We start from the raw sequence: 26,996 nt of genomic DNA on the forward strand, positions 1-26,996 counted from the left end.
AATCCCCTATTGATAGCATCACCATAATTTTCACAGCAACTACTGTGAGGCCATAATGAAAATAATGGTTTTATAAACAATAGCAGCAAACTCTTAAGTCAACCTCATTCATGCAACAAAGAACACGGGGTGCAGGGTGAGTGGGGTATTGTATGTGTGTATAAAATATTTCAGGTAGAACTATTTTCATAGAGAGGCCTTCGTTTTCTCAAAGAGTAATCAGCATCTCTAAGAGCTCTGCATCAGCTTAACTTATGTAATAAAATATACTTTTAGCTACTTGCTTCTAAACAATTAAAAACAACAGGGAGTCCTTGTGGTATCTTAGAAACTAATTCATTTATTTGAGCATAAGCTTCTGTGGGCTAAATGAATGGGTTTTAGCCCACAAAAGCTTATGCCCAAATAAATGAGTTAGTCTCTAAGGTGCCACAAGGACTCCTCGTTGTTTTTGCTGATACAGACTAGCACTGCTACCACTCTGAAACCTAAACAATTAAAGGCAGGCTAATAATGAAACTAACTAGCACAATAACAATCAACTCTCAAATGCGGTGAAAGGTGTAATAAGTGACACCTCTTTACAGTGTAATGTTGTTATCAGATCTGATGGCCCTAGGCAATCAAAGACTAGAACCTCTTGTGGCATGGCACAGATTTCTGAGCTGAATACTGTAACAGTGCTCTGGATGATTGAGCTGCACAGAGTTGTCCAAAATTGCAGTGGTGCTCCAGGTGGCTGGAACCACATAGAACCACTAAAGATACTATTTCGTTGCCTGTTCTCTGCTGACATGCCTCCCAGCTATAAAATGCTGCTAAGATGAGCTAAGGAAAAACATGACTATAACCTACACGCTGCACTGCTCAGTTTTACTATGGAAATGCAGTGTGCATCATAAACAGACACTCAACGCCTGCAACCTTGTGTCTTATAGCAGGTTCAATTTGAGAAGAAAAAGCTCACAGTAAAGTTGCAGAAATGTAGCTGGTTAGGTAGATAAAACTACAGAATCTGAGAATTAAAATGTTTGTATGTGCTGAGGGACCATTCAAAATTAGAGCCTTCATTTAGAAATGGAGTTTCCACTTCTCCCCAATCATCCTTCCACATGACATGTAAAATCACTGCCCAGAGGGGTTTGCCTCTTTCACCCAACTTGTTTAAGAAAAACACTCAATAGTTGATGACCAGAAATACCCTTCTGATTAATAGACCACCTCCATGTACATCTTCCCCTCTGTCTATCAGATGCAGTCTGACCCTAACTTCAAGTAACAGTCATCCCAGTTTTTGTTTCCCTCTAAACAGAATTTCAGTGCAATAGATCATATTCATACAGTATCCCAAGCTCCTCTATCAGATCAAATGGCAGAACTAATACTGGAGAAAACATTTGTTTCTATAACAGCATTCAGAAAATAGAGGTCCCTTTGGGGATGAACTCTGAAACTATCCTTGAGGTTGCTGTTATTGCACAGAAAGGCTTCCTGCAAAGAAGTTCTGCCAGTTTACCTGCCCTAATGCAGACTTGGAATACGCTTACATTGTCAAAAAAGGAGTGCTCTTAACTTGCATTAGCTAACCCACATTAGACAACTCAGGTTAAAATAGCAGCAAAAACCCAGCAATTCAGCTTTTAACTCAATTAGCAACTTAAGTTCAACCTCAGGCTCTCTAACCTGAATTAAAAGCTGAGTTGCTGTGTCTTCACTGCTATTTTAACCACAGCTAGCTAATGAGGGTTAGGTAACCTGAGTTAAGAACACTTTTTTGGGAGAGGGGGGTGGTTTGCAGTTTAGACATACCCTGAGAAGACAGACAGAGGAGAAAAGTGAGACAGACCTCACAGGCTCAGGCAGACACCTTTAGAGAAATTCTAACACTATTCTCAGGCTCTAGCCTAAAGGGAACTGGCTGAATTGAACACGTATCCTATGTATCACTTTTAACAACCTCGCTATCAGACAGTGCTCACCTACTGATGGACAGGATACAATCCCTTCAGCAGCAAAAATCAGGATTGTGGAGAAAAAGCATTCTTGCAGGAACAAGATATTCGCCATCCCATCTGCCTCCTCTACCTCATCTCATATACACTTTTTCTTAACATTCCAAATCTTGTTGCAGATGCTAGATTCAGTGTCTCTCTTAGGCTTAAAAAGAGCAGATGTTCTTTTAAGACTATAGGAGGCTAATTTTCAGACAGCCTGCCCTTTTATCAGTTCAAGAAATTCTACAAAGTATCTTACAGGACCTCAGGGCAAATGCATTTAGAGGAGTACTAAAAAAGTGAGAACCAAGATATTCACAGAGTTGGTTTAATATGGGTTGAGCTGTCATATCCTAAATATTGGAAAAAAAAAATCAGGAAATTAGAAGCAACCAGGGAATAAAGGCTTGTGGGAAAGTTCACAGTGATCTCTGCTGGCAGCTCTGCATGGAAAAATTTGCTTCAAAAAAGTTTTTGCCGTTGGCTGAAGAATGCTTCTGAAACATGCCACAAAGTTTAAGACTTTGCTGCCTCACTCTCAGAATATGCTTTGCGAAAGACAGTTACTCACCTTTGTAACTGTTGTTCTTCGAGATGTGTTGCTCACATCCATTCCAGTTAGGTGTGCGCATGCCGTGTGCATGTTCGTCGGAAGATTTTTACCCTAGCAACACTCGGTGGGTCGACTGGGTCGCCCCCTGGAGTGGCACCACCATGGCACCGGATATATACTCCTGCCAACCCAACCGCTCCTCAGTTCCTTCTTGCCGGCTATTCTGACAGTGGGGAACGATGGTGGGCTTGGAATGGATATGAGCAACACATCTCGAAGAACAACAGTTACAAAGGTGAGTAACCGTCTTTTCTTCTTCGAGTGCTTGCTCATATCCATTCCAGTTAGGTGATTCCCAAGCCTTACCTAGGCAGTGGGGTCGGAGTGAGATGTCGCAGAGTGTAATACTGCAGAGCCAAAGGCTGCGTCATCTCTGGACTGCTGAACTAGGGCATAGTGAGAGGCGAAGGTATGGACCAAGGACCAGGTAGCTGTGTGACATATCTCGTGGATGGGCACATGAGCCAGGAAGGCAGCAGATGAAGCGTGAGCCCTGGTAGAGTGTGCAGTGACATGGCTCAAGAGGACATGAGCCAAGTTGTAACAGGGGCGGATGCATGATGTCACCCAGGATGAAATCCTTTGTGAGGAAACCGGTAGGCCCTTCATACGCTCTGCCACCGCGACGAAGAGTTGTGGTGTTCTGCGGAAGGGCTTTGTCTGCTTGATATAAAAAGCGAGTGCTCTACAGACGTCTAGGGAGTGCAATTGTTGCTCCCTGCGCGATGAATGTGGCTTCAGGAAGATCTCCTGGCTAACATGGAAGGCTGATACCACTTTGGGGAGAAAGGCCAGATGTGGTCGCAACTGCACTTTGTTCTTGTGGAACACAGTATATGGAGGGTCCGCCGTGAGAGCCCGAAGCTTGGAAACTCGTCTTGCTGATGTGATGGCCACAAGGAAAGCGGTTTTCCAGGACAGGTACAGAAGGGAGCAAGTTGCTAATGGCTCGAATGGGGCCGACATAAGTCTGGTAAGAAACAGGTTGAGGTCCCAGGTTGGGGCGGGGCGGCGTACCTGAGGGTATAGGCGCTCCAAGCCCTTGAGGAATCGAGATACCATAGGATGTGAAAACATTGAGCTGCCATTCTCCCCTAGGTGGAAGGCAGAGATGGCTGCCAAGTGTACCCTCAATGATGATACCGCTAGGTCCTGCTGTTTAAGTGACCAGAGGTAGTCCAAAAATGGTGGGGATCGAGACCTCGGCGGGAAGAACGTTCTGCTCCCCGCACCAGCATGAGAAACGCTTCCACTTGGCCAGATATATTGATCTAGTGGAAGGCTTTCTGCTACCCAAGAGTACTTGTTGCACTGGGGCAGAGCAACACAACTCAGACTGGGTCAACCACTTAGGAGCCATGCCATGAGATGGAGCAACTGTAGGTCTGGGTGGTGAAGTTTGCCGTGGTCCTGAGTTATCAGGTCCGGGTGAAGAGGTAGAAGGATGGGGTTGGCTATTGACAGGTCGAGCAACATGGTGTACCAGTGCTGCCTGGAGCGATCATGATCAAGCGAGCTCCGTCCATGGTTACTTTCAGCAGGACCCTGTGGACGAGCGGGAACAATGGAAAAGCGTAGAGCAGGTGAGTCGTCCATGGTATCAGGAAAGCGTCCGCTATCGAACTCTGGGAGAGGCCTTGAAAGGAACAGAATATCTGGCATTTCCTGTTCTCGCGGGACGCGAAGAGGTCTACACGGGGAAATCCCCACTTCCGGAAGACCGAAAGAATAATGTCCGGGCGAAGCGACCACTCATGAGAAAGGAAGGATCTGCTGAGGCAATCCGCCTGAGTGTTTCGAACCCCCGGGAGAAAGGACGCTATGAGGTCTATAGAGTGGGCTATACAAAAGTCCCAGTCGTATGGCTTCCTGACAAAGGGTCGACGACCGTGTCCCGCCTTGTTTGTTTATATAGTACATGGCTGTTGTGTTGTCTGTGAATATTGACATACAATGGCCTTGCAAGTGATGCTGAAACGCCTGGCACGCAAGGCGGACTGCTCTCATCTCCCGGACATTGATGTGCAAGGCCAGCTCCTGAGATGAGCAAAGGCCTTGAGTGCATAGATGTCTGAGGTGAGCACCCCAGCTGAGAGATGACGCGTCCGTCGTCAGGGACATAGAGGGCTGAGACAGATGGAACGGCAGCCCTGCACACACCAGGGAGGGGGTCAGCCACCATTCGAAGGAGCCTAGGATGCTCGGGGGAATGGTGACTATCATGTCTATGGCATCTCTGCCTGGTTGGTACAGTGAGTTGAGCCACGATTGGAGAGGATGGAGGTGCAGTCTGGCGTGTTTCGTCACAAACGTGCAGGCCGCCATGTGACCCAGGAGACTGAGGCAAGTGCGTACCGAAGTCAACGGAACAGCTTGCAGGCTCTGGATGATGGCCACCATTGCCTGGAACCGGGGCAGCAGTAAGCAGGCTCTGGCGAGATTGGAGTCCAGGGTGGCACCAATAAAGTCTATCCTCTGAGTGGGAATCAGAGTGGATTTTTCCGCATTGATCATCAGGCCTAGATGTAGGAAGAGGTCCTTGACAATGCCGACATGATGGGGGACTTGTGCCTCGGAGGTCCCTCAGATGAGCCAGTTGTCTAGATACGGAAAAATGTGTATCCGACAGTGGCAGAGGTGGGCAGCGACTACAGCCATGCATTTTGTAAATACTCTTGGGGCTGTAGAGAGGCCGAACAGTAGGACCGCGAACTGAAAATGTTGGTGGTTGGCTACGAACTGGAGTTATTTCCTGTGAGGAGGGTAGATGGCTATGTGAAAATACGCATCTTTCATGTTGAGAGCGGCATATCAGTCTCTGGGATCCAGGGATGAGATGATGGTCCCCAGGGATACCATGCGGAACTTCAACTTTATCATGAATTTGTTAAGTTCCCGCAGATCCAGGATAGGTCTGAGACCCCCCTTTGCCTTGGGGATTAGGAAGTAGCAGGAGTAAAACCCTGTGCCCCTTTCATGTTTTGGTACCTCCTCTATGGCTCCTTTGGCAAGGAGCGTCTGCAACTCCTGAAGGAGGAATTGCTCGTGAGAGAGGTCCCTGAAGAGGGACGAGGAAAGGGGGTGGAAGGGGGGGCGTGAAATAAATTGGAGGTGGTACCCAAATTCCAGCATGCGTAAGACCCAGCGATTTAATGTTAGCTGGGACCACGCAGGGAGGAAAAGGGAGAGGCGGTTGGAGAAAGGAGGGAACAGATCCTTTAACGAAACTAGTACGTCGCCCGTGCCTTCATAAAGGGAGGGGTTTGGCCCTGTGGGTGGTTTGGAGGGACCTTGGTTCTGGCCCCCTTGGGTGCCTGACTGCCTCCGATGACCGGTTCTACCCCGCCTTCTGGCAAAAGTCCTGTCTCTGTCTGGGCTGAGGGCAAGAGCGGTGTGGCTGGGGGCGGAAGGGCCTGCGCTGAGTTACTGGCGTGTGCATGCCTAGTGAGCGCATAATGACCCTGTTATCTTTTAGGCTTTGCAGCCTAGGGTCTGTCTTGTCAGAGAAGAGGCCTTGCCCTGCAAAGGGGAGGTCCTGGATTGTATGCTGGAGCTCCGGGGGAAGGCCTGAGACTTGCAGCCATGAGATACGTCTCATAGTAACTCCAGAGGCTAGGGTCCTGGCTGCAGAGCTGGTTGCGTCCAAGGACGCCTGGAGGGAAGTTCTAGCCACCTTTTTTCCCTCGTCCAGGAGGGCCGCAAATTCCTGCCGGGAGTCCTGCGGGAGCAATTCCTTAAACTTGTCCACCGCCACCCAGGTATTATAGTTATAGCAGCTAAGGAGGGCTTGCTGATTAGCCACGCGGAGTTGGAGTGCCCCTGCAGAGCAGACTTTGTGCCCCAGCAAGTCCATGCACCTTGCGTCCTTTGATTTCGGGGCTGGGGCCTGCCGGCCATGGCGTTCTCTCTCATTGACCGACTGGACAACGAGGGAGCAGGGAGGAGGATGGACGTATAAGTATTCGTAGCCCTTGGAGGGCACCATATATTTGCGTTCCGCTCCCCGGGCAGCAGGTGGGATAGAGGTCGGAGACTGCCAGATCGTGTTGGCATTGGCCTGGATCGTCCGGATAAAAGGGGAGGGCCACTCTCGTGGGGGCATCAGATGATAAAACGTCCACCACTGGGTCCTCTACCTCCGGGACCTCCTCGACTTGCAAGTTCATATTTAGTGCCACACGCCTGAGGAGGTCCTCGTGGGCCCTCAGGTCAATTGGCGGAGGGCTTACGGATGATGTTCCGGCTACCGCCTCATCAGGGGAGGAGGATGAGGAGAGACCAGGGACAAGCGGGTCAGTTGAGGCCTCTCCTTGGTGGCCAGCCTCTGTCTCCTTTGGGATCTGGGAGTCCTGTGGCTGGACCGGCGCTTCCTCCGAAGTAGAAGGAGGAGGGCGGCTTATAGTGGCTTCCGGCACCCAGTGCTCCGATGTGGCAGAGCGAGATGGGCCTGGATGTGCACCTTGAGCCTGATGATATGCCCAAGGTGTCCAGAATACCCACTCGTGAAGGCCATGATCTTGGGCCTGGGGCTTGTGGAATATCCTGGTGGGCACATCGGAATCTCTGTCCTGGGCATACGAACTGTCTGCCTGCGAAGACACTGACGGGTGCCGGGACGGCCAGGGAGGAGCTGAAAGACCCTGGTAGGAGTCCTTCTCTCTCGCCGCTGCTGATCTCCTCGGCACCGGGGATCAGTACCTGGAGCCATACCGGTACCGAGAACGAGATCAGGACATGCGACCTGCACGGTGCCGGGAGGTCAACCTGGATCTCGAACGGCTGCGAGAATCCCGGTGCCAGGAGCAGTGCTGGGAGCTGGAGCAGCACCAAGTGTACTGAGGCGGAGGCTGAGACGTCGATCTATGCTGTGAGTACAACCAGCACCGAAGAGGCGAGCGGTGCCGGGACTGCGAGCGGCATCGGGACCATGATCGTCGACGGGACCGCGAATGGCGCTGGGACTGGATCGTGATCGGTGCTGAGCTGCTGGGTCAACTGAAGGCGGTCTCATTAGGGCTGGCTTGCCTATCGAGTGTAATACCCACACCGGCGGTGCCGGGGGTTGAGGCAGGACAGACTCCGTCATAGCTATGAGGTCCCTGGCTGTGGAGAATGTCTCCGGTGTAGAGAGGACCGTAAGCTCAACCACAGGCCTCGGCGGGGAGATCTCAGGGACTGGATTCAACGGTACCGCAGCAGTTGGTGCTGCGGCAGGTGTAGGTGCCGGGTGGTCCGAACAAGGCTGCGTCTGCAGCACGGAAGGCACAGAGGTAGTGGAGGACTTCGACCTTCTCAGTTTCGGGGAGAGAGATCAGTGCCGAGAAGGTCCATGCGCCGGAGATGGCCGGTGCCGCGGCGTCTTAGCGGTGCTGGCACGGTTCGGTGCTGGAGGAGCGCTTCTAGCAGAGTGCTCAGCGCTTGGTGCCGAGGGTGGAGGATTCAGAGCTGCCTCCATCAGGAGATTCTTTAGGCGAAAGTCTCTCTCTTTCTTTGTCCTCGGTTTAAATGCCTTGCAAATATGGCACTTATCTGTAATGTGCGATTCCCCAAGGCACTTGAGACAGGAGTTGTGGGGATTTCCTGTAGACATCGGCTTGTGGCAGGTAGAGCAAGGTTTGAATCCGGTGAACCGGGCATGGGCCCTGGCACCGGGTGCGGGGAAGGGGCTAATGCCCAAACCCCGCTTAACTATATACACTAACTATCTAAACAACTATCCAACTAACTGTAATTATATAAATTCCAACTATATACAAGAAAGATATCAAAGAAACTACGAGTAGCTAGGGAAGTGGAGGACAGCTAAACCGCGCTCCACTGTTCCAACAACCGACACGGGCAGTAAGAAGGAAATGAGGAGCGGTTGGGTTCGAAGGGGTATATATCCGGCGCCATGGTGGCGCCACTCCAAGGGGCGACCCAGCCGACCGAGTGTTGCTAGGGTAAAAATCTTCCGACGAACGTGCACGCGGCGCGCGCACACCTAATTGGAATGGATATGAGCAAGCACTCGAAGAACAGCCTGGTTACCACAAGAAGGGAGACAGAAAGAAAAGGGGTACAAGTGACAATAGGAAGCTTTACGATTGCTCTGTGATCTGAGGAAGGTTTCCAGTTGGATGAAGAGTGCCTGCCACAAAAGTAAAAACGAAGAGGATTGGATTCTTACCTTTGTTCTCCTCATAAGCAAGTTTTTCCTCAGATTCTTCTGAAGAATTCTGTACATTTTTTTCTGGAAAAGAGGGTGCTTGAGCTTTATTCCTCTGTTCAGGTTCAAGCCTGGACCTACAAGCACAAGAGCCCATAATTTAACTAAGTTTATACAGCTGATTCTCCCTAAAATGAGAATAAGGAGTTGATCAAAGATTACTTGGAAATATAGCACACAGTAAAGTCATCCTTATGAAACTCTTATGAAAATTTACTAGCCAAGACACAAATATCTACTTACCGTCCTTTACCATGATGTTTGAGAATAATAAATGAAATGAAAAACGTTTTACTCAGTCCAGAAAAAGTAATTATTTGCTCAGGGTAAGCAAAATATTGTATCCATTTATTGCAGCCATATTAAAGATTTCAATGAACTTCCTTTGATAAACCTAGCATATTAAAATGTCAATTCTAACAGTCCTCTAATACCAAACATGCTTTCTGTTTGGCCAATGGCCAATTCAACATTAGTTTTCAAGTAATTTTTGAGTTCTTACTGTATATACTGTCAAAATATCACCAAGCAAAGGTAACAAAATATAAACTCTCAGCATCTGGTTTCAAACATAATTATCTTTACTCAGCAAGCCAAAGTACTCCAGTAGTGCAGCCAGTAAAGGAAAATGAATCTCATATATACTGTTTGCCGAAGAGCATAGTGGATACTTAGATGCAAATCAAGAAAGTTTTATATGATGTACAACTGCAACTGTCTGTAATGTTAATAAGTGTGGTATGAAAAGAGCATTGGGTTGAGACTTAGGAAACATGAATTCCATCCTCAGCTCAGCCACTGGCCCGCTAAGTGACTTTGGGCAAGTCACTTAATCTCTCTGTGCCTTGGTTTCTTCATCTGTAAAATGGGGATAATGATGCTGACCTCATCTGTAAAATGCTTTGAGATCTACTGATTAAAATAGCTACATAAATAAATTAATTAATCCCTATCTCTTCTTATTATTAAAAGTCCAATTAAAATATCAGTTGTTTATTCAGTGATCTCTGACTAAATATCTGTCATATATATGTCTCCTAAAAAAAATAAAATACAAAAATAGAGTAATAGTGGGATTGAAAATGAGCAGTAAACTTCAGTAGTTTGCCTTTCTCAGCTATGAACTCTAACAGCAAGAGAGTGCACAACTGAAGCTAAACTACTGTGTTATATGGAGCAACTAAACAGCAGCTCTGACTACTTTATATTTTTTCCAGTATTGATGAAAATTTGCTACCTAAGAACGCAAATGACTGATAAAAACTATCAGGCAGTAACACCTGTCCACACAGTGCACTAGGTATTGCACTAGCTTACACACACACACTTTTACTGTGTCTACATACTTGTGTACAATTCCTTTTGTATTAGGATGTGTGTTAGGATATTAATAAAAAATGGAGAAAGTGGAATAAAAAGTCTAATCTGGTCATTCTCACTATGGGGGATGGATAGCTCAGTGGTTTGAGCATTGGCCTGCTAAACCCAGGGTTATGAGTTTAATCCTTTAGGGTGGGCCATTTAGGGAACTGGGATAAAAATCTGTATGGGGACTGGTCCTGCTCTGAGCAGGGGGTTGGACTAGATGACCTCCTGAGGTCCCTTCCAACTCTGATATTCTATGATATAATTACTCTATGATATGATTTAAAACAAGACAAAAGAGAGGTAACAGGAACTCTGTTTGGTCTAAAAAATTAACTACAAGAACTGGGTCTTGGGGGAAGCATGTACAGTAAAGAAAAGCCTTCTGTATGTACTATAGACAGAAATCTATGGCTTGCTGAAGATGACAATAACAATTGTTCTGAAAACCAATAAAATACTGATTCCCCATATAAATGAAAACTAACTTTAAAAGTTGTATCCACTGCCAGAGTTTGTAGTTTGTACCTATGAACCTATAATTTTAAATATCAATGAATATAACTATATTTAACTAATTAGGCACATTTCATAAAATCATAGAAATGTAGGGCTGGAACGGACCTTGAGAGGTCTGTCCAGCCCCTTCTGCTGAGGCAGGACCAAGTAAACCTAGACCATCCCTGACAGGTGCTTGTCCAATCTGTTCTGAAAAACCTCTAGTGATGGGGATTCTGCAACCTCCCTTAGAAGCTTCAGAGTCGTAGTCGTGTTAGTCTGTATCAGCAAAAAGAACAAGGAGTACTTGTGGCACCTTAGAGACTAAAGTGGGTTTAGCCCATGAAAGCTTATGTCCTAATAAATTTGTTAGTCTCTAAGGTGCCAGAAGTATTCCTCATTTTTTTTCCTTAGAAGCTCGTTTCAGATCTTAACTACCCTCGGATCTAACCTACATCCCCTTTGCTGCAGATTAAGTCCATTACTTCTTGTCCTATCTTCAGTGGACATGAGTAACAACTAATCACAGTCCTCATTTAACAGCCTTTAACATATTTGAAGACTATTATCAGGTCCCCCACAGCCTTCTTTTCTCAAACTAAAGGTCATTTTGAATTCTAATTCTGTTCTCCAAAGTGCCTGCAACCCTTCTCAGCTCGGAGTCATCTCCAAATTTTATAAGCACACTCTGCAAGTCATTAACGCAAATACTGACTAGTACTGGTCCCAAGACTGATCCCTGGAGGATCCCACTAGATACACTCTCTGTTTGACAGCAAACCATTGATAACTACCAAGTATGGTCTTTTAACCAGTTATGCACCCACTTTATAGTAATTGAATCTAGACTGCATTTTCCTAGTTTGCTCACGGAAATATCACAAGGGACTGTGTCAAAAGTCTTATTAAAATCAAGATACATTTCATCTACTGCTTTCTCACTATCCACTAGGTCAGTAACCTAGCAACATAAAAAGAGAAGGATAACAGCCCACTTCTCTTAACATTTCATTTTTGGAAATTAGTCAAATCTAATTGGCAGAACTTTTGAATACACAAAGCCAAATTATATTATGTCAGGAAATTACAACACCCAGATAGTTTAAGATTTAGCATGCTCATCTAAATAAAGAGAAATAAGATTCACTTAAACAATACTAAAAACGGGTTCTGTTAACAAGCATATATTTAATGCCTGCTAAACTACAGTAAAGAAGATCTGATGAAGGATTGACTTTTAAATAAATATATCCCTTTATTTTTTGTAATCCTTAACTTCCAGAGTATGCTAATATACCCATTTTCAATTAAAAATGAATAAAAAGCCTGCAATGCAGCAGACTTTAACAAAACCTAGTTTAAATAATAAAACAAATTCTTATTATCACATAAAGTGTCTCCTGAAATCCTTAGGGAAATTACAAATCAACTAGTTGAAGCCATATGAAAGAAAGCAATTTTTCTTTAAAGTCATCAGAAAGATTGGTTTATGCCCTGTGATTTATTTAAATTGAATTTTAATTTAAATAGCAATTTAGCTATTATATCACATCTGCAATGCATACAGCCTCCACCTGGCTAACATCTGCTTTCTGGTTTTTACAATGGGTAATAGTGGCAAAACAACATCCTTTGCTCTTCTGCTCAAGATTTTATTTAAGTGTTACACTGTTGCTTAGCCTTCAGAGAAGTTCTAACTTCTAGTGTATCTCTTTTGCTCCATTGTTAGCGCATATAAAATTCATTTGTTTTCCCATTGAGTTCACTGAGTCATCTTGAAAATGGTGAGCAGAATAGCAGGGAACATTTATTAGCTTAATTAGAGGACTGCTGGAATCAAACTTTTTTTCCTTCAAAATTCAATATGAAGAATACTGAATCTGACAAGATTTTATGCTTAATACACAAGACTTGATTGCTGGGTTACTTTTTATCCATCGTGTCATCACGAGAAGCTGCCTCTCAATGGGTTACAAAAAATGTTAAGGAGTTATCCTGACTTTCTCATACAGTTGGTTTCAACCTCTCCACAAAAGAAAAATAAAATAGATCTTATAGCTATTTATTTCTAAGGGGAAAAGCCTCAAGTGAATCCCATCACCTCTAATTACAGATGTTGTATGAGTCTGGGTGGAATATACATCCCAGAGGATATTTAAAGACACCCCACTAGTTTTAATTTAAATAATATCTGACATGTTTGCACTTTAACCAGATAAAGCAGTATGAGTTCTTTGAAAAATTTTTGAGACTTTAACTACTGGCACATATGTTGTGCAATTTGTTATTTCCACATGAAAACCTGCCTAAGGGAAATCAGGGTTAAAATTTGCATTGTGAAGACTGAGAAAAGACTGGCAGTATTACAACTTTAGAGACTTTGCTTTTTAGACGTGATATACTTTAAATTGTTAACTTCCTCACTCTGTCTCCCCACATGAAAATGAACAAACCAAAAAGAAAAAAAACTTGCAGGCAGCTGTGTTTGTAACCCTTGGTTGGAAAAAAGCAACAACCTGCATATTCTTTCACAGTAGCCTTCCTTGAAAAAAAATATTCATTTCGATAACCGGATGTTCCAGGGGAGTAGTAAAATAGTACTTAAGATTTTTCACCTCTAGGTGACTAGTTCAATCTAACTCATGCTAGTGGCAGAAGGAAGCTGTTATCTTCCAATAGCTGTTTGATAAGCTATGAGTTTGTGGTTTCAATCCAGTTTCTAGTTAGTCCTCATCACAAAAAATGCCAAGTCAAGCATTCTTTTATCTCTCTTAGCAGTGTCCACAGGAAGATCAGAGCTGAATAGGCATGAAGAGTGAACAATTACTCACAGAGTGGGTATCCTTCGTATCAGGTTTGAGGAATTCTGTCAGGTTGCAGTGTCCCAAACTGGATGATTTTACATACAGTAGCATATATCTGTATAATCAAGCGGAGTGCCCCAAGGGTCGGTCCTGGGGCTGGTTTTGTTCAATATCTTCATTAATGATCTGGAGGATGGCGTGGACTGCACCCTCAGCAAGTTTGCAGAGGACACTAAACTGAGAGGAGTGGTAGATAACGCTGGAGGGTAGGGATAGGATACAGAGGGACCTAGACAAATTAGAGGATTGGGCCAAAAGAAACCTGATGAGGTTCAACAAAGACAAGTGCAGAGTCCTGCACTTAGGACAGAAGAATCCCACGCACTGCTACAGACTAGGGACCGAATCGCTAAGTAGCAGTTCTGCAGAAAAGAACCTAGGGGTTACAGAGGACAAGAAGTTGGATATGAATTGACGGTGTGCCTTTGTTATCAAGAAGGCTAACGGCATTTTGGGCTGTATACGTAGGGGCATTGCCAGCAGATCGAGGGACGTGATCATTCCCCTCTATTTGACATGGGTGAGGTCTCATCTGGAGTACTGTATCCAGTTTTGGGCCCCACACTGCAAGAAGGATGTGGAAAAATTGGAAAGAGTCCAGTGGAGGGCAACAAAAATGATTAGAGGGCTGGAGCACATGACTTATGAGGAGAGGCTGAGGGAACTGGGATTGTTTAATCTGCAGAAGAGAAGAGTGAGGAGGGATTTGATAGCTGCTTTCAACTACCTGAAAGGGGGTTCCAAAGAGGATGGATCTAGACTGTTCTCAGTGGTGGCAGATGACAGAACAAGGAGTAATGGTCTCAAGTTGCAGTGGGGGAGGTTTAGGTTGGATATTAGGAAAAACTTTTTCACTAGGAGGGTGGTGAAGCACTGGAATGGGCTAGCTAGGGAGGTGGTGGAATCTCCTTCCTTAGAGGTTTTTAAGGTCAGGCTAGAGAAAGCCTTGGCTGGGATGATTTAGTTGGGGATTGGTCCTGCTTTGAGCAGGGGGTTGGACTAGATGACTTCCTGAGGTCCCTTCCAACCCTGATATTCTATGATCTAATTTTAAAAAGGATGGATTACAGAGGCAATTTCAGATCTACACAAGAGTTTCCTTCTATTTGTGGGTTTCAAGTCAGATGGTTAACTCTTCTTTTAACAATTCTGTGGTTTATTCATATACATATCTGAAATCTGGAACAAATGGTTATATATTTTAGCATTCAGCATTTTATAGCCTTCACGGTGTGATACAGGCACAAAAGGTGCTAATATGCAGCCATTCACAATGAAAGCTCCACATATTGCTGATTCTAATGAATATGTGCATCAGTTGAGAATTGCTGGTCCCATGCTTTAGGTTCACATTTATTCAGTTAAAGAGTTACATAGGGAATCAGGCAATTTAAAGTAACTACTCACAATCTTTTCTTATCTACCATTCGTTTGACTCGTACAGCTCTTTGTTCAGAGTACAGCTTACACACTCCTGTTCAAAAATGTCAAGAGCAGAAAAATATGTAGTTAGACGACCACGATTTTCTCTCAGAAATTATCAGTATGATTTAGAAATATAAAAATAAAGAGGTTGACAATACTGTACAATCAAATAATCATTCACTTTGAACTGTTATACATTTGTAGAAAAACAAGTACAAGGTACTTTTTAAATAATCTTCAGTAAAGTCCAAGACAGCTGCTCTGTGCTCTCTCACTTGTGGGGATTGGACGTTCTTGTGTGCTGAAATGAAAAATTTCAAGATAATATTTTACACTTTTATTGAAGAATATGAAAGCCCAGCTCTTCAGTTTGCCACAGAATATACTGTATATACAGCTTTATATTTATAAAAGTCTATTAGTAGTATATTTTAAGAAATTAAATGTATATCTTCACAATAGCAATTAAAGAAAATAAAAAATATCACGTAGTTTACCTTTTATTGTTGCTTGTAGATATTCTCTTCAGGTGCCCTACTCGTGTCAATTACATTTGAATTAACTATAGACTTTTGCTCAAGCCAAGCTTAAAGAGACAAATCTAAAGCTCAACTTAGCTGTAATGTTCTAGACTGTAAACTCTCCAGGATAGAGATTGTCCTGATATTTGTGTCTTGCCCAGTGCCAAACACCAAATTTGACAATTAAACATCTGTTTTTTATTTTAATAATATATAGCTCCCATGACTACATTACAGATATACTTTCCTGATTAGTGCTTCAGAGGTGTATCTATCTATCTATGGAAGCTTAAATTTGACACAAACCTTTAGTATACTTAGTCCACAATCTTTATCACATATTAGGAAAGACCGGCTTTTTAGCAAGAAAACCTAGGGTTATCCAACCCTGACACAGTATGCCCACCCATTCCTTGAATTTATCTTTACAATGTATTCCAGTCTCTTCTCTTAATAGTCTACTCCCTGTGCTGATGGTCCTCTTTGGAGTTTATATAATAAAGACAAGAAATAGATACTTATTTCTAAGGGCTTGTCTACACAGAGCAGTAATATAGATTCTAGAAATCACACTTCTGAAGTGCACTGAAGTGTTGCACATTAACTGATCCATGTAGATCCTGCTGGTGTGCACTAAAGGTACTCCAGTGTGCTTTAATGTAGTGTTTGAAACAGTACTATGTTAAAGAGCATATGAAATATTACGAACAGATTACCGGTACTCATTACAGTATATATGAGTAAAATATACAAAGAATGTATACAAAGAGAGCCCCGACCTCCTCTCCCCTCAATTTTTGGGGATCTACATAAAACTCAAAATTTCCTAAAAATAATCTCCCTCAAATAAAATTAATAAAACCCCCAAAATAGAAACCCTAGTAATACATTATCTTTTACCAGAGCTATTTTGTCCTCTTCTTGTAGCTTGACCTGTCATGATTGACCATGACCTTTGACATGCCATGTACTCACATGACACTTGGTGCATGCAGTCAAATCCATTTTAAAAAGGCAAAAGAACACTCAGATCTTGAACCCTCATAAAATATACCCTGAGAGGCTTTCATCTGGATATCAGAAGACTCTTCCTCAAACTATCAAGATTGGCCATATTCCTTTACAAAACTCAGTATCCAGCAGTGGCCACAATATTCCAAGAGTGCTATCAAGAAAACTTTGCATAATGAAACCATTATCACTTAGTTGTATACAACTAATTCTTCTTGGCCAGTCTATATGAATGTTTAGTTTGTGGCAAGTGGTGGTGTGAACAGTTTCCTAGTGCACTTTGATCTAGCCCGCTTTAAACCAGGAGTAGATCTAAGCCAGTGGTGGGTAACCTGTGGCCTGCATGCGGCCCATCAGGGTAAACTGATTGCAGGCCACGAGACATTTTGCTGACGTTGACCATCTGCAGGCATGGTTCACCGCAGCTCCCAGTGGCCATGGTTCCCAGCCAATGGGAGCTGCAGGAAGCAGCAGCAAGCATGTCCCTGCAGGCCGCTGCTTCCCGCAGCTCCCATTGGCCGGGAACGGCAACTGCGGCCACTGGGAGCTGCGGGGGACAGTGCCTGCATGCAGTCAACATCAGCAAAATGTCTCACAGCCCGCAATCAGATTACCCTGATGGGCCATGTGCGGGCCACAGGTTGGCCACCACTAATCTAAGCACACTATAGAACTGTTAGTGTACAGCGGCTGGGTCCACATGGACAATAAGCGTGTGGCAGTCTAGTGTGGGGTTGATTTACACCTCAATTTGCCAGGAAAGAAGTGTTTGTGTAGACAAGCCCTCTGTTTATGAAGTAATAGAAAATGTAAAATCTTTTAATATTGGAATACTCTGCATCACTGAAGGGTTTCATTTTTTTGTTAGAATTTCCTCTAGAAGAAAGGCTTCAAATTTAGCAAGGACAACTGATCAATTCTCATTTTTCTCCATACTTCATTGAAATCTTCAATTTTATCACTATTTATCAGAACTAATGTAACAAATAACTAGAGCATCATTCTGGGGTATGGAACATAAGTTTGAAAATGAAAAGTAATTTCACTTCAAGATACAATATTTTTTAAATTTCTAGACATAAAAGACTGACATTATAAGCATTTTGTGCAAAATTTAGTTTCTGTATTGTTCCCAGATTCCATAAAAACAAATAATACCCAACAACCTTCACTTAGGGTGAAATCTTGGACCCATTGACTTCAGTAGGGCTAGGATATCACCTTTTAACACAAAAGCTAGGTCTGATTTAAAAGGGATATGCTTAGAAATGGTGGGGAAAGTAATGATGAAGATTTAGTAACTACATAGTCTGATTAGAAATATTTCTATTTCTCTACTCTGTACGTATTGGTCATTTAAGCTGTTGACTTTTGTTAGTACAGTTACTGGGAAAGTCGCCTATTGACTTTATTGGATTTTGGGTTAGGCCCGTATGCCATTTTGCCAAAAATTATTACTTACATGGTAAATGTTTTGAAAGACTTAGATTTTTTTTCTTTTAATCAGATGCTAATTAATGGACTGGGGTGGCTAGGTTAAATTCTATATGCTGGACTCTCCTTTAACTCATACAAATGTACATCAAGAATAATTCCACTGAAGTCAGGAGTTACATGGGTTTAAGTGAATGGAAAATTAAACCCTATGTATCTTTCTTTTAAAAAGTTGTTCTGTATATTGTTCAACCTTCACAGTCATATCAGCATTTATCATGAACTCTTCAATAATTAACATAATCCATTTACCATTCTACTAATTTACCTTCCGTTCTCAGCTGTTGAATGGCATCAGCACATGTCCTCATAAATATCTGAGCATCTTGATCAATCTGATCACGTTCTGTGTCTGTCATCCTAATGTATTCTGACATAAGATGGCTGGGGGAAAAAACCAAATACTATCATTTTTTAAAATCCTGTATAATTTATAAATATATATTTTGACCTTCCTTTCCCCACTTCTCTTCATAAAGGTTTTTTGATGTTGTTTTGTTTTGTTATAAAGCCTGATTTTCATAAAGAACAAGACGGTGCAACAGGCCACTCTCAAAGTACAACACCCAGAACATTGGTGGAATATCACTAAAAATCAGTCACCTACCTGTGACTGTTGTTCAAGATGCGTTGCACATGTCCATTCCACTGTGGGTGTGCGCACGCCTCTAGCGCTGTTGTCAGAGAACTTTTTCCCCTCTTCAGTACCTATCGGGGCAGCTTGAGCTCCCTTGGCCATCGCATGCCACTGCATGCACGTATAAGAGGACAGAGCCACCCTGACTCTCCACAGTTCCTTCTTACTGGATAGACTCCGATAGAGAGGAGAAGGAAAGTGGGTCATGGAATGGACGTGTGCAACACATTTCGAAGAACATCATTTACAGAAAGGAAGGTGTGACCAAACGCACCTCTATATTCACCACTGTGGTAATAATCTTTATATAAAATATCCCTTGTGAGGCAGCATTTGAAAACTAACAACTCACTGGTCAGTAAAATCATGATGAAATGTGTGTAGCAACATTATACGTGAAGTTATGAACATAAGCTGAAATTATGACTCAAGGTGTTTACCAGGCAAGTCTGGAGAGTGGGTAAACCAGTTTCTCAAAGCTGACACCTCTAGCCACGTGTCCTCAAAGCTGATGGGCAATCACCTGTCATATGGCCATTCTTTGGCAAGGGAGGAGAGCAGGAACAAACACATCTCTATTTTAGCAAACAACAGCATGGAACCTCTTACAACAAAAGACTCCTTGTCTCTGTCCTCACAGCAGGAATTAACTTTATCTTGGGGTAATGCTCAAGGAAATGCATTTCAAAGGAGGACTGGACTATTAATGGTTCTTTGATTATTAGCGGCAAATATGCCCAATTTTTGGCCTGTGATGAGACATTAGATAGGGTGGGATCTGAGTTACCACAGAGAATTTTTTCCTGGATGTCTGGCTGGTAAGTCTTGCCCACATGCTCAGAGTTTAGCTGATCACCATAATTGGGGTCAGGAAGGAATTTTCCTCCAGGGCAGATTGGCAGAGGCCCTGGGGTTTTTTTGCCTTCCTCTGCAGCGTGGGGCACGGGTCACCTGCTGGAGGATTCTCTGCACCTTGAAGTCTTTAAACACAAGTTGAGGACTTCAATAGCTCAGACATAGGTCAGGAGTTTCTGTGGCCTGCGTTGTGCAGGAGGTCAGACTAGAAGATCATAATGGTCCTGTAAGCCTGTAAGCCGGTCGTGTCGGGGCTCGTCCCTCTCAGGCGCCTCCTAGCACGCTGCAGTCCGGGTAGGCTTAGCCCCTCTGCAGGTGCTGAGGGGAGTACAGGGTCTGCAAACAGGGTAGAGCCCCGGCCCTCTAGCCGGGGTCGGGGCTCTCTAAGTAAATAAGCCCCAGCCCTTGGGCAGGGTGGAGCCGTAAGAGTTCTAGTTAGCCCTGGCCCTTTGGATCAAGGCAGCGCAGTGGCAAAGTCAAAGGGGCCCAGCCCTTGGTTCGGGCGGGGCACCAAACACAAGTCTAGTTCGCTCTGGCCCTCTGGGTCAGGGCAGAGCAGTGGCCAAGTCAAAGGGGCTCAGCCCTTGGTTCGGGCGGGGCACCAAACACAAGTCTAGTTCGCTCTGGCCCCCTGGGTCAGGGCAGAGCAGTGGCAAAGTCAAAGGGGCCCAGCCCTTGGTTCGGGCGGGGCACCAAACACAAGTCTAGTTCGCTCTGGCCCCCTGGGTCAGGGCAGAGCAGTGGCAAAGTCAAAGGGGCCCAGCCCTTGGTTCGGGCGGGGCACCAAACACAAGTCTTAGTTTGCTCTGGCCCTCTGGGTCAGGGCAGAGCAGTGGCAAAGTCAAAGGGGCCCCGCCCTTGGTTTGGGCGGGGCACCAAACACAAGTCTAGTTCGCTCTGGCCCTCTGGATCAGGGCAGAGCGGCGGGAAGAGGGGGAGTCTGCTACCCGGTTACGGGTGGCAGGGGGAACGCAGGCCCTCCCACTCAACTGCGTTCCAGCCCGGGGCCCTAGCAGTGGTCAAGACCCGCTGCGGTCAGTGGGGATCCTGGCCGCAACACACTGACATGGGTTCGGGCTCTTCAGGAGCCAAACCAGGGTCGGCTATCCCCGGGCCACTTCCAACCTCCCCCTCTCTGGGTACCTGGTCCTTGCCAGCGTCGTCTGGGGGGTCCCAGACCATGGGCTCCTCCGGGTACCGGTCGTGGGGAAGCTCAGGCCACTCCTCGGGGTATCGGGCACACGGCAGGTCAGGCCGACGTTCCTCCGGGTATCGGGTCTGAGGCAAGTCCAGCCAGCGCTCCTCTGGGTAGTGGGAGCGGGGCAGGTCCGGCCAGCGTTCCTCTGGATATTGGGCGCGGGGCAGGTCCGGCCAGCGCTCCTCTGGATAGTGGGCGCAGGGCAGGTCAGGCCAGCGCTCCTCTGGATAGTGGGCGCGGGGCAGGCTGGGCCCGGCAGGAGCCCGGGCACCAGCGTCTGTCCTCTCCGGCAGCCTGCCTCCAACTGAGCGCTGGGGCCGGGCTTTTATACTTCCTGTCCCGCCCCTTGACTTCCGGGGGGCGGGGACAGGCAGTGCTGACTCCGCCCACTGAGGCACCTGCTCTGGCTCGTCCCTCTCAGGCGCGGCAGGGAGCCAGGGCGCCTCCTTACAGGTCCCTTCTGACTTCAAAGTCTATGAGTCTATAAAGCGAGGGGCAAAATCACCTCACAGTATCTCTTCCTAGCCATCTCTCTCTCTCTTTTACCTAAGACAACAAAAGGAAGCAGCCATTTGATTTTTGGACCTGAAACTTAGACAGTCGTGTCGTTGGGAGCATGTGGCAAGGCTCTTATCTTGAACCAAGTCTAATTTGTTACGTTTTTGCACAAGAAGGCATTTTCTCTTTATTTCTCATGTAACCATTTCTGACTTTAATGTCTTATGGTTGTACTCACTTAAAACCTCTTAGTGGTTAAATAAACTTGTTTTCTTCTTGAATTAAACAAATCTAGTGTTGCATTCAAACTGAATTGTTCAGGTAACCCCATTTAAAGTAGCAAACTGTTGGACATTGTTCCCTTACAGGGGCAACAAACCTAAAATATTTGAACTTTCCAGGAAAGGTCTGGAGATTGCAGAACCCACATTTTGAAGGAAAATTCAACACTGGGAGTGTGTTGGGGTCATCCTCCAAGTAGTAACGAAGGCTGGTGGAAATCAGAGTGTGACTGGAGTGTGCTGGCAGGCTGCAGCTATACACAGACACTCAGGGAATTACCTACATTCTGTTTAGCCGTTTATGAGGGGCTCAAGCTGGGAGCTAAAGCTGCAAAGCATTGTGAGGTACCCCAGGCTGCAGGGCAGCCGGCGACACAACCCCTCACTGGCTGGATTGTACCCTGGAATGTCATAGTAGGTAAACATTTTTTCTTCTTCGAGTGATTGCACATGTCCATTTCACTGTAAGGGAATCACGAACAGATTAACATGAAGGAGGGTTCAGAGTCTACCTGAACAGTGATTGTAGAACAACCTGTCTGAAATTGGCTCCATTCCTAGACTGGCTAGAAATGGCATAATGAGCAGCAAAAGTGTGAACGGATGACCAAGTTGTCACTCTGCAAATGTCTCAGATAGGTACTTGCACAAGGAAAGCTGCTGAAGCTGCTTGAGCTTTTGTCGAATTGGCAAAGGCTCTAGGAAGTGACATGATATTAGTTAACTGGTAGCACAAATGAATGCAGGAAGAAATCCTCTGAGGAGAAGCCAGTTGGTCTTTCATCCTGTCTGCAATCATGACAAATAACTACACTGAGGATCCAAAGGACATAGTGTGGTCCACCCAGCCCAGGTGAGCAGTTGGAAGACAGACACATACACAAGGACATGCTATACGGGGAGCTATCAGAGGGAACAAGAACTACAGGACATCCCAAGCGTCGCTATAAAGACACATACAAGCGAGATATGAAGGAATTTTGAACTGATCCTGACCAATGGGAAATCTTGGCAAGCGATCGTAACAAGTGGTGCAATCATTTCCATCAGGGCATCAAAGTCCATGACAGGAGCTGGCTCCTACAGCTTGAAGAGAAAAGAGCCCGTACGAAGCAAGCAGCTCCCAACCAAGACATACACATTTTAACAAATGCCAAAAAACATGCAAATCTCGGATTGGACTGTTCAGTCACATGAGACACTGCAAACCAGCTACATCATAGGCTGCAATTCCCACAGTCTCCCGCACACAAAAGGATGCCAATATCAGTGTGGTCCAAGTTAAAGGCTAAAGCTCTTTTAACATCCAATGAATGACGTTTATCCTCATCTCTATGCATGTGAGGCTTTGGGAAGAAAACTGGCAAATAATTTGCTTGGTTAATGTGGAAATTGGAAACTATCTTTGTCAGGAATTTTGGGTGGGGTGGAGGTAAACTTTATCCTTGTAGAAAACTGTACAAGGAAGTTCTGAAACTAAGGTTCTCAACCTGCTGAAGTTATCACAACCACAAATGCCACGATCAGAAAGGTGGAGTAGGGAGCAAGACACAAGAGGTTCAAAGAGTAATCCCATTAATTTTGCTAGCACCAGGTTGAGATCCCCTGGAGGAACAAGTTCTGGTACCTGTGAGTATAACTGTTTAACTCTTTTAGAAATCTTATATTGGGATTGCAAAAAAGCAATCTATTACTCACTGAAGGGTGGAAAGCTGAAATTGCTGCTAACAGTACTGTAGCAGAACTGTCAGATCTTGATGTTTTAGGTGCAACAGATAGCCCTAAATGTGGTTGATGGAAGCTTGCACTAGAGAGACACATTTCTGTTGCGACCAGATAGAAAAACATATCCATTTGGCCAGGAAAGTACACCCAGTTGAAGCCTTTCAGAAGCATTTCCTGAACGTTTTCTGATCAAGCCCTTTCTACTGGTGTTAGCCAAGAAGCATCCAGGCTGTCAAGCTTGCAGATTGCAGTGGAGCAGATGGCCATGGTCCTGAAAAATTACGTCTGGATCCAACAGAAAAGGCAGAGGAGGTCTCACCGACAATGCTAGTAGGGTTGAGAACAAGTGTTGTCAAGGAAACACTGGTGCTCTTAGTATGAGGTAAGCATCGTCCGTTTGGTCTTGAACAAGACTATGGAAAGTAATGGTATCAGAGGACAGGCATAAAGCACAGACTTCTTCCATGGTAGCAAGAAAGCATCCATCAATGAATCTGCACTGTGATGACCCCAACACTCCTCCTGAGAGCGGAACTGATAGCAGTTTCTATTGGCCTTCATTGCCAAACAGGTCCGCTTGGGAGTCCCCCACACCTGGAAGAGGGACTTGGCACATCCGGATGTAGTGATTATTCATGGTGAGTGGAGAAAGACCTGCTCAAAGGACCTGCCATTGTGTTCTGCTTTCCTGGAGGGTAAGCTGCTTTGAGATGAACAGAGCTGATGATGTAGAACTTCCACAGCAGAATTGTCTCCTGGCACAGTTGCAACTAACGTGCCCCTCCCTGTCTGTTTACACAGAATGTAGTTGCTGTGTTGTCTATTAGCACTAGCAGATTTTTCCCCACAAGATGTGGACAGAAGGCTGAACAGCCTAGACTAACAGCACCTAGCTCCCTGATGTTTATATGAGTCCTCCTGCAAAGACCGTAACCCTTGAGTCTGCAGGGTTCCCATGTGTGCCACTCAACCCAGGAATGGGGCATCTGTGATCAGTGTAAGCACTGGTTGCAGGAAAATGAAGGGAACTTCCAAATAAGCTTTCCAAGGGTCTGTCCACCAGTCCAGAGAGAACAAAGTTACCTCTGATATGTGAGCTACTCTGTAGACAACATCAACTGGGAGCATACACTGATGCTAGCCATTCCTGAAGCGTCCTGAGGTGTGGACTGGCATGCTGTACTATACAGGTACATGCTGCCATGTGCCCCAGGAGTTTGAGGCAAGTGTGCATTGTGGTAACAGAATATGGCTTTCATTCCATGATCAAGCCTTGGAGCAACTGGAACCTTGTGTGAAGCAGAAATTGTATTCTTTGCACAGGTTTCAGAATTGATTTGTCTGGAGTGAATAATAACCCCAAAGCATTGCAAGTGGACTAGATCAGGGGTTGGCAACCTTTGAGAAGTGGTGTGCCACGTCTTCATTAATCTAAGGTTTCGTGTTCCAGTGAAAGATTTTGCATGCCAGACCAGCAGCGCAGGCAGCAGACGGAACCCCAGATCGACAGTGGGATGAGATGCTCATCCTGCTGTTGGTCTGGGGTCCCGGCCGCCAGCCCCGCTCAGCCTGCTGCCGGCTGGGTTCCATCCATCCAGGCTGGCAGCAGGCTGAGCGGGGCCGGTGGCTGGGACCCCGGCTGGCAGCCGCGTGCCACTAAAAATCAGACTGCGTGCCACAGGTTGCCGACCCCTGGACTAGATGATGGTCACAGAGGACAGTACTTGAATCTTGGACTGGCCTTTCACTAGCCTGCCATCCAGGTAGGAGAACACATGGATCCCCAGCCTCCGAAGATATGCAGCTACCACCATCATCATGTACTCTGTGAGGGGCTGCTTATAGGCCAAACAGAAGTACTGCAAATTGGTAGTGGCTTCCATTCACTATGAAACTGAGAAACATCCAGTAGTCTGGACCGATCTTTAAGTTGAGAGCAGCATATCAGTTTTCTTGTTCCAGAGAAGGAATAATAGAAAGTAGGGTAACCATGCGGAACTTTATTTTCCTCAGGTATTTGTTTCACTTCCTTGGACCTAAAATAGGCCTGAGACTGCCTTTTACTTTGTGAATAAGGAAATAGAAGGAATAAAACCCTTCTCCCTGAGAAACAGAGGAACTTCCACTAGGGAGCCCACTAAAAAGGAGAAACTGGACCTCCTGCTGAAGAACAATCTTTAGAGAATGGTTCCTGAAGAGGGACAGGGAAAGCAAGTGGGAAGGGGGATAGAACCAAATTGAAGGGACTATCCCAGCTCCACAGAGGTCAAGACCCACTGAAGAGATGTGATACAAGCCCAAACACAGCGGAAGTGGGAGAGAATATTGCAAAACATAATCAGTAGGAAAAAATGGGCCTGTAGGAACTGGTATACTGCCCTTGACAAACGTGTCAAAATGTGTGTTTCGACTGGGCCACTGCTCAAGAGAAACCTGCTGTCGCAGAGGAGGAGGAGAAGGGAGGTTGACACCTCCTGTAATTCCTGCCCATTATTCTCTGTAGGTCTTGGGGCTCAGGTATCAAGCTCTGATATCTGTAAGCCTGCTGTGGCTGGAACTGCTTCCTCTTTTTCTGTAGTGTATAAATTCCAAGTGACTTCAGAGTTACCATGAACTCCTTTAAGCTATGTAGTGGCGCACGACTGCAGAGAGCGCCTGAGCCACCCTGACAGGTACCACTGAGAGAAAAAGTTATCTGGCAGCTGTGAAAGAGGCCTGCACACACCTACAATAGAATGGACATGTTCAATCAGTCGAAGAAGAATCGAAGGCGATAAGTATTCAATGAAATGATCAATATTTGAGAACATGCTTTTGGGGATTTGTAAGAAAATTATTTGTGGAGAAATTTATTTCATACCATCAAACCCCTAGATGAAAGTCCACCACAAGTTCTCTTTTACCAAACTGACGAGAAGAAAAAAAAAAAAAAAAAGAAGCATTACAACTGAAGAACCCACCATCTATTATTCTCAGTACCTGTTCTTTTTAGGCAGTTTTTGGTTCTGAAAGTAAAAGATCCATGTTTCAGAAGAACCACACTAGCTTACTGAACAGGATGTAGGAACAACTCAAATAGTGAAAGAACTATAAAAATGTGGAGATTATGAGTTCCCTGAAATTCATGTGTTTGTCATTTCATACTCTGAATTTCCCCTTTATAATGAACATTGCTTGACTAATACAAAATCTCTGACCTCAAAGGACAGCACATAGAAGAAGGTGTATGGAAAAGAATATATTTAACATGATATAGGCTTATCAGATACCTGAAAACATCTACTACTGCTTGCCTCTTTATTTATAGATGATATATTATGCAGTTAATAGTTTCTAATAACATTTTACAATTAATCTTGTAGTTCAGAGATAAGCTAAAATGGAAGCAAACATACAAAGAGTCAAATACCACCAGGGAGTTTTAAGCAGAACTCTCCATTCAAAGGCAAAACAGGTCCAATGCATTTAAGTGCCCACATTATAGCTTTAGTCTTTTAATTCAGCATATTATATCAGTAACACACATAACACACTAGATACCCAGTAAAATAATATACAAGGAGAGAATATCTATAGTCTGACAGTATCCACTTTTTAGGGATTCCATGATTGCTCTGTACATGAGAAGGGGATAAAACTTTTACTACAGTGATTTAATTCATATTTTTCTCATTCCCCTTGGCTATATATCCACCACAGCACATTACAACCCACTTTAAAACTATAAATGGAAACTTTTCCCCCAAATGTAATTAGTGAGATCCTTTATATGTGACCCAACTCTCCTACTTGGTAAGAACATGTATATT

General features: G+C 44.9%; 1 protein-coding gene across 6 annotated transcripts in view; it reads right to left on the reverse strand.

Annotated features, from left to right (window-relative positions):
- STX18 (syntaxin 18) overlaps window positions 1-26,996 on the reverse strand; it is a 120,588-nt gene that overhangs the window by 35,860 nt on the left and 57,732 nt on the right. For 5 of the 6 annotated variants that reach the window (XM_050947898.1, XM_050947896.1, XM_050947895.1 and 2 more), the window contains 4 exons: window positions 18,262-18,377; window positions 15,191-15,268; window positions 14,950-15,016; window positions 8,777-8,892 (listed from right to left, as the gene is read on the reverse strand). In XM_050947898.1, the coding sequence (XP_050803855.1) occupies window positions 8,777-8,892; window positions 14,950-15,016; window positions 15,191-15,268; window positions 18,262-18,377 (377 nt within the window). The remainder of the gene's footprint in view (window positions 1-8,776; window positions 8,893-14,949; window positions 15,017-15,190; window positions 15,269-18,261; window positions 18,378-26,996) is intronic. The other variant, XM_050947897.1, reaches the window with a different exon arrangement.

This window comes from Gopherus flavomarginatus, chromosome 3 (assembly GCF_025201925.1).
Source record: "Gopherus flavomarginatus isolate rGopFla2 chromosome 3, rGopFla2.mat.asm, whole genome shotgun sequence".
In the NCBI taxonomy this organism is placed as follows: Eukaryota; Metazoa; Chordata; order Testudines; family Testudinidae; genus Gopherus; species Gopherus flavomarginatus.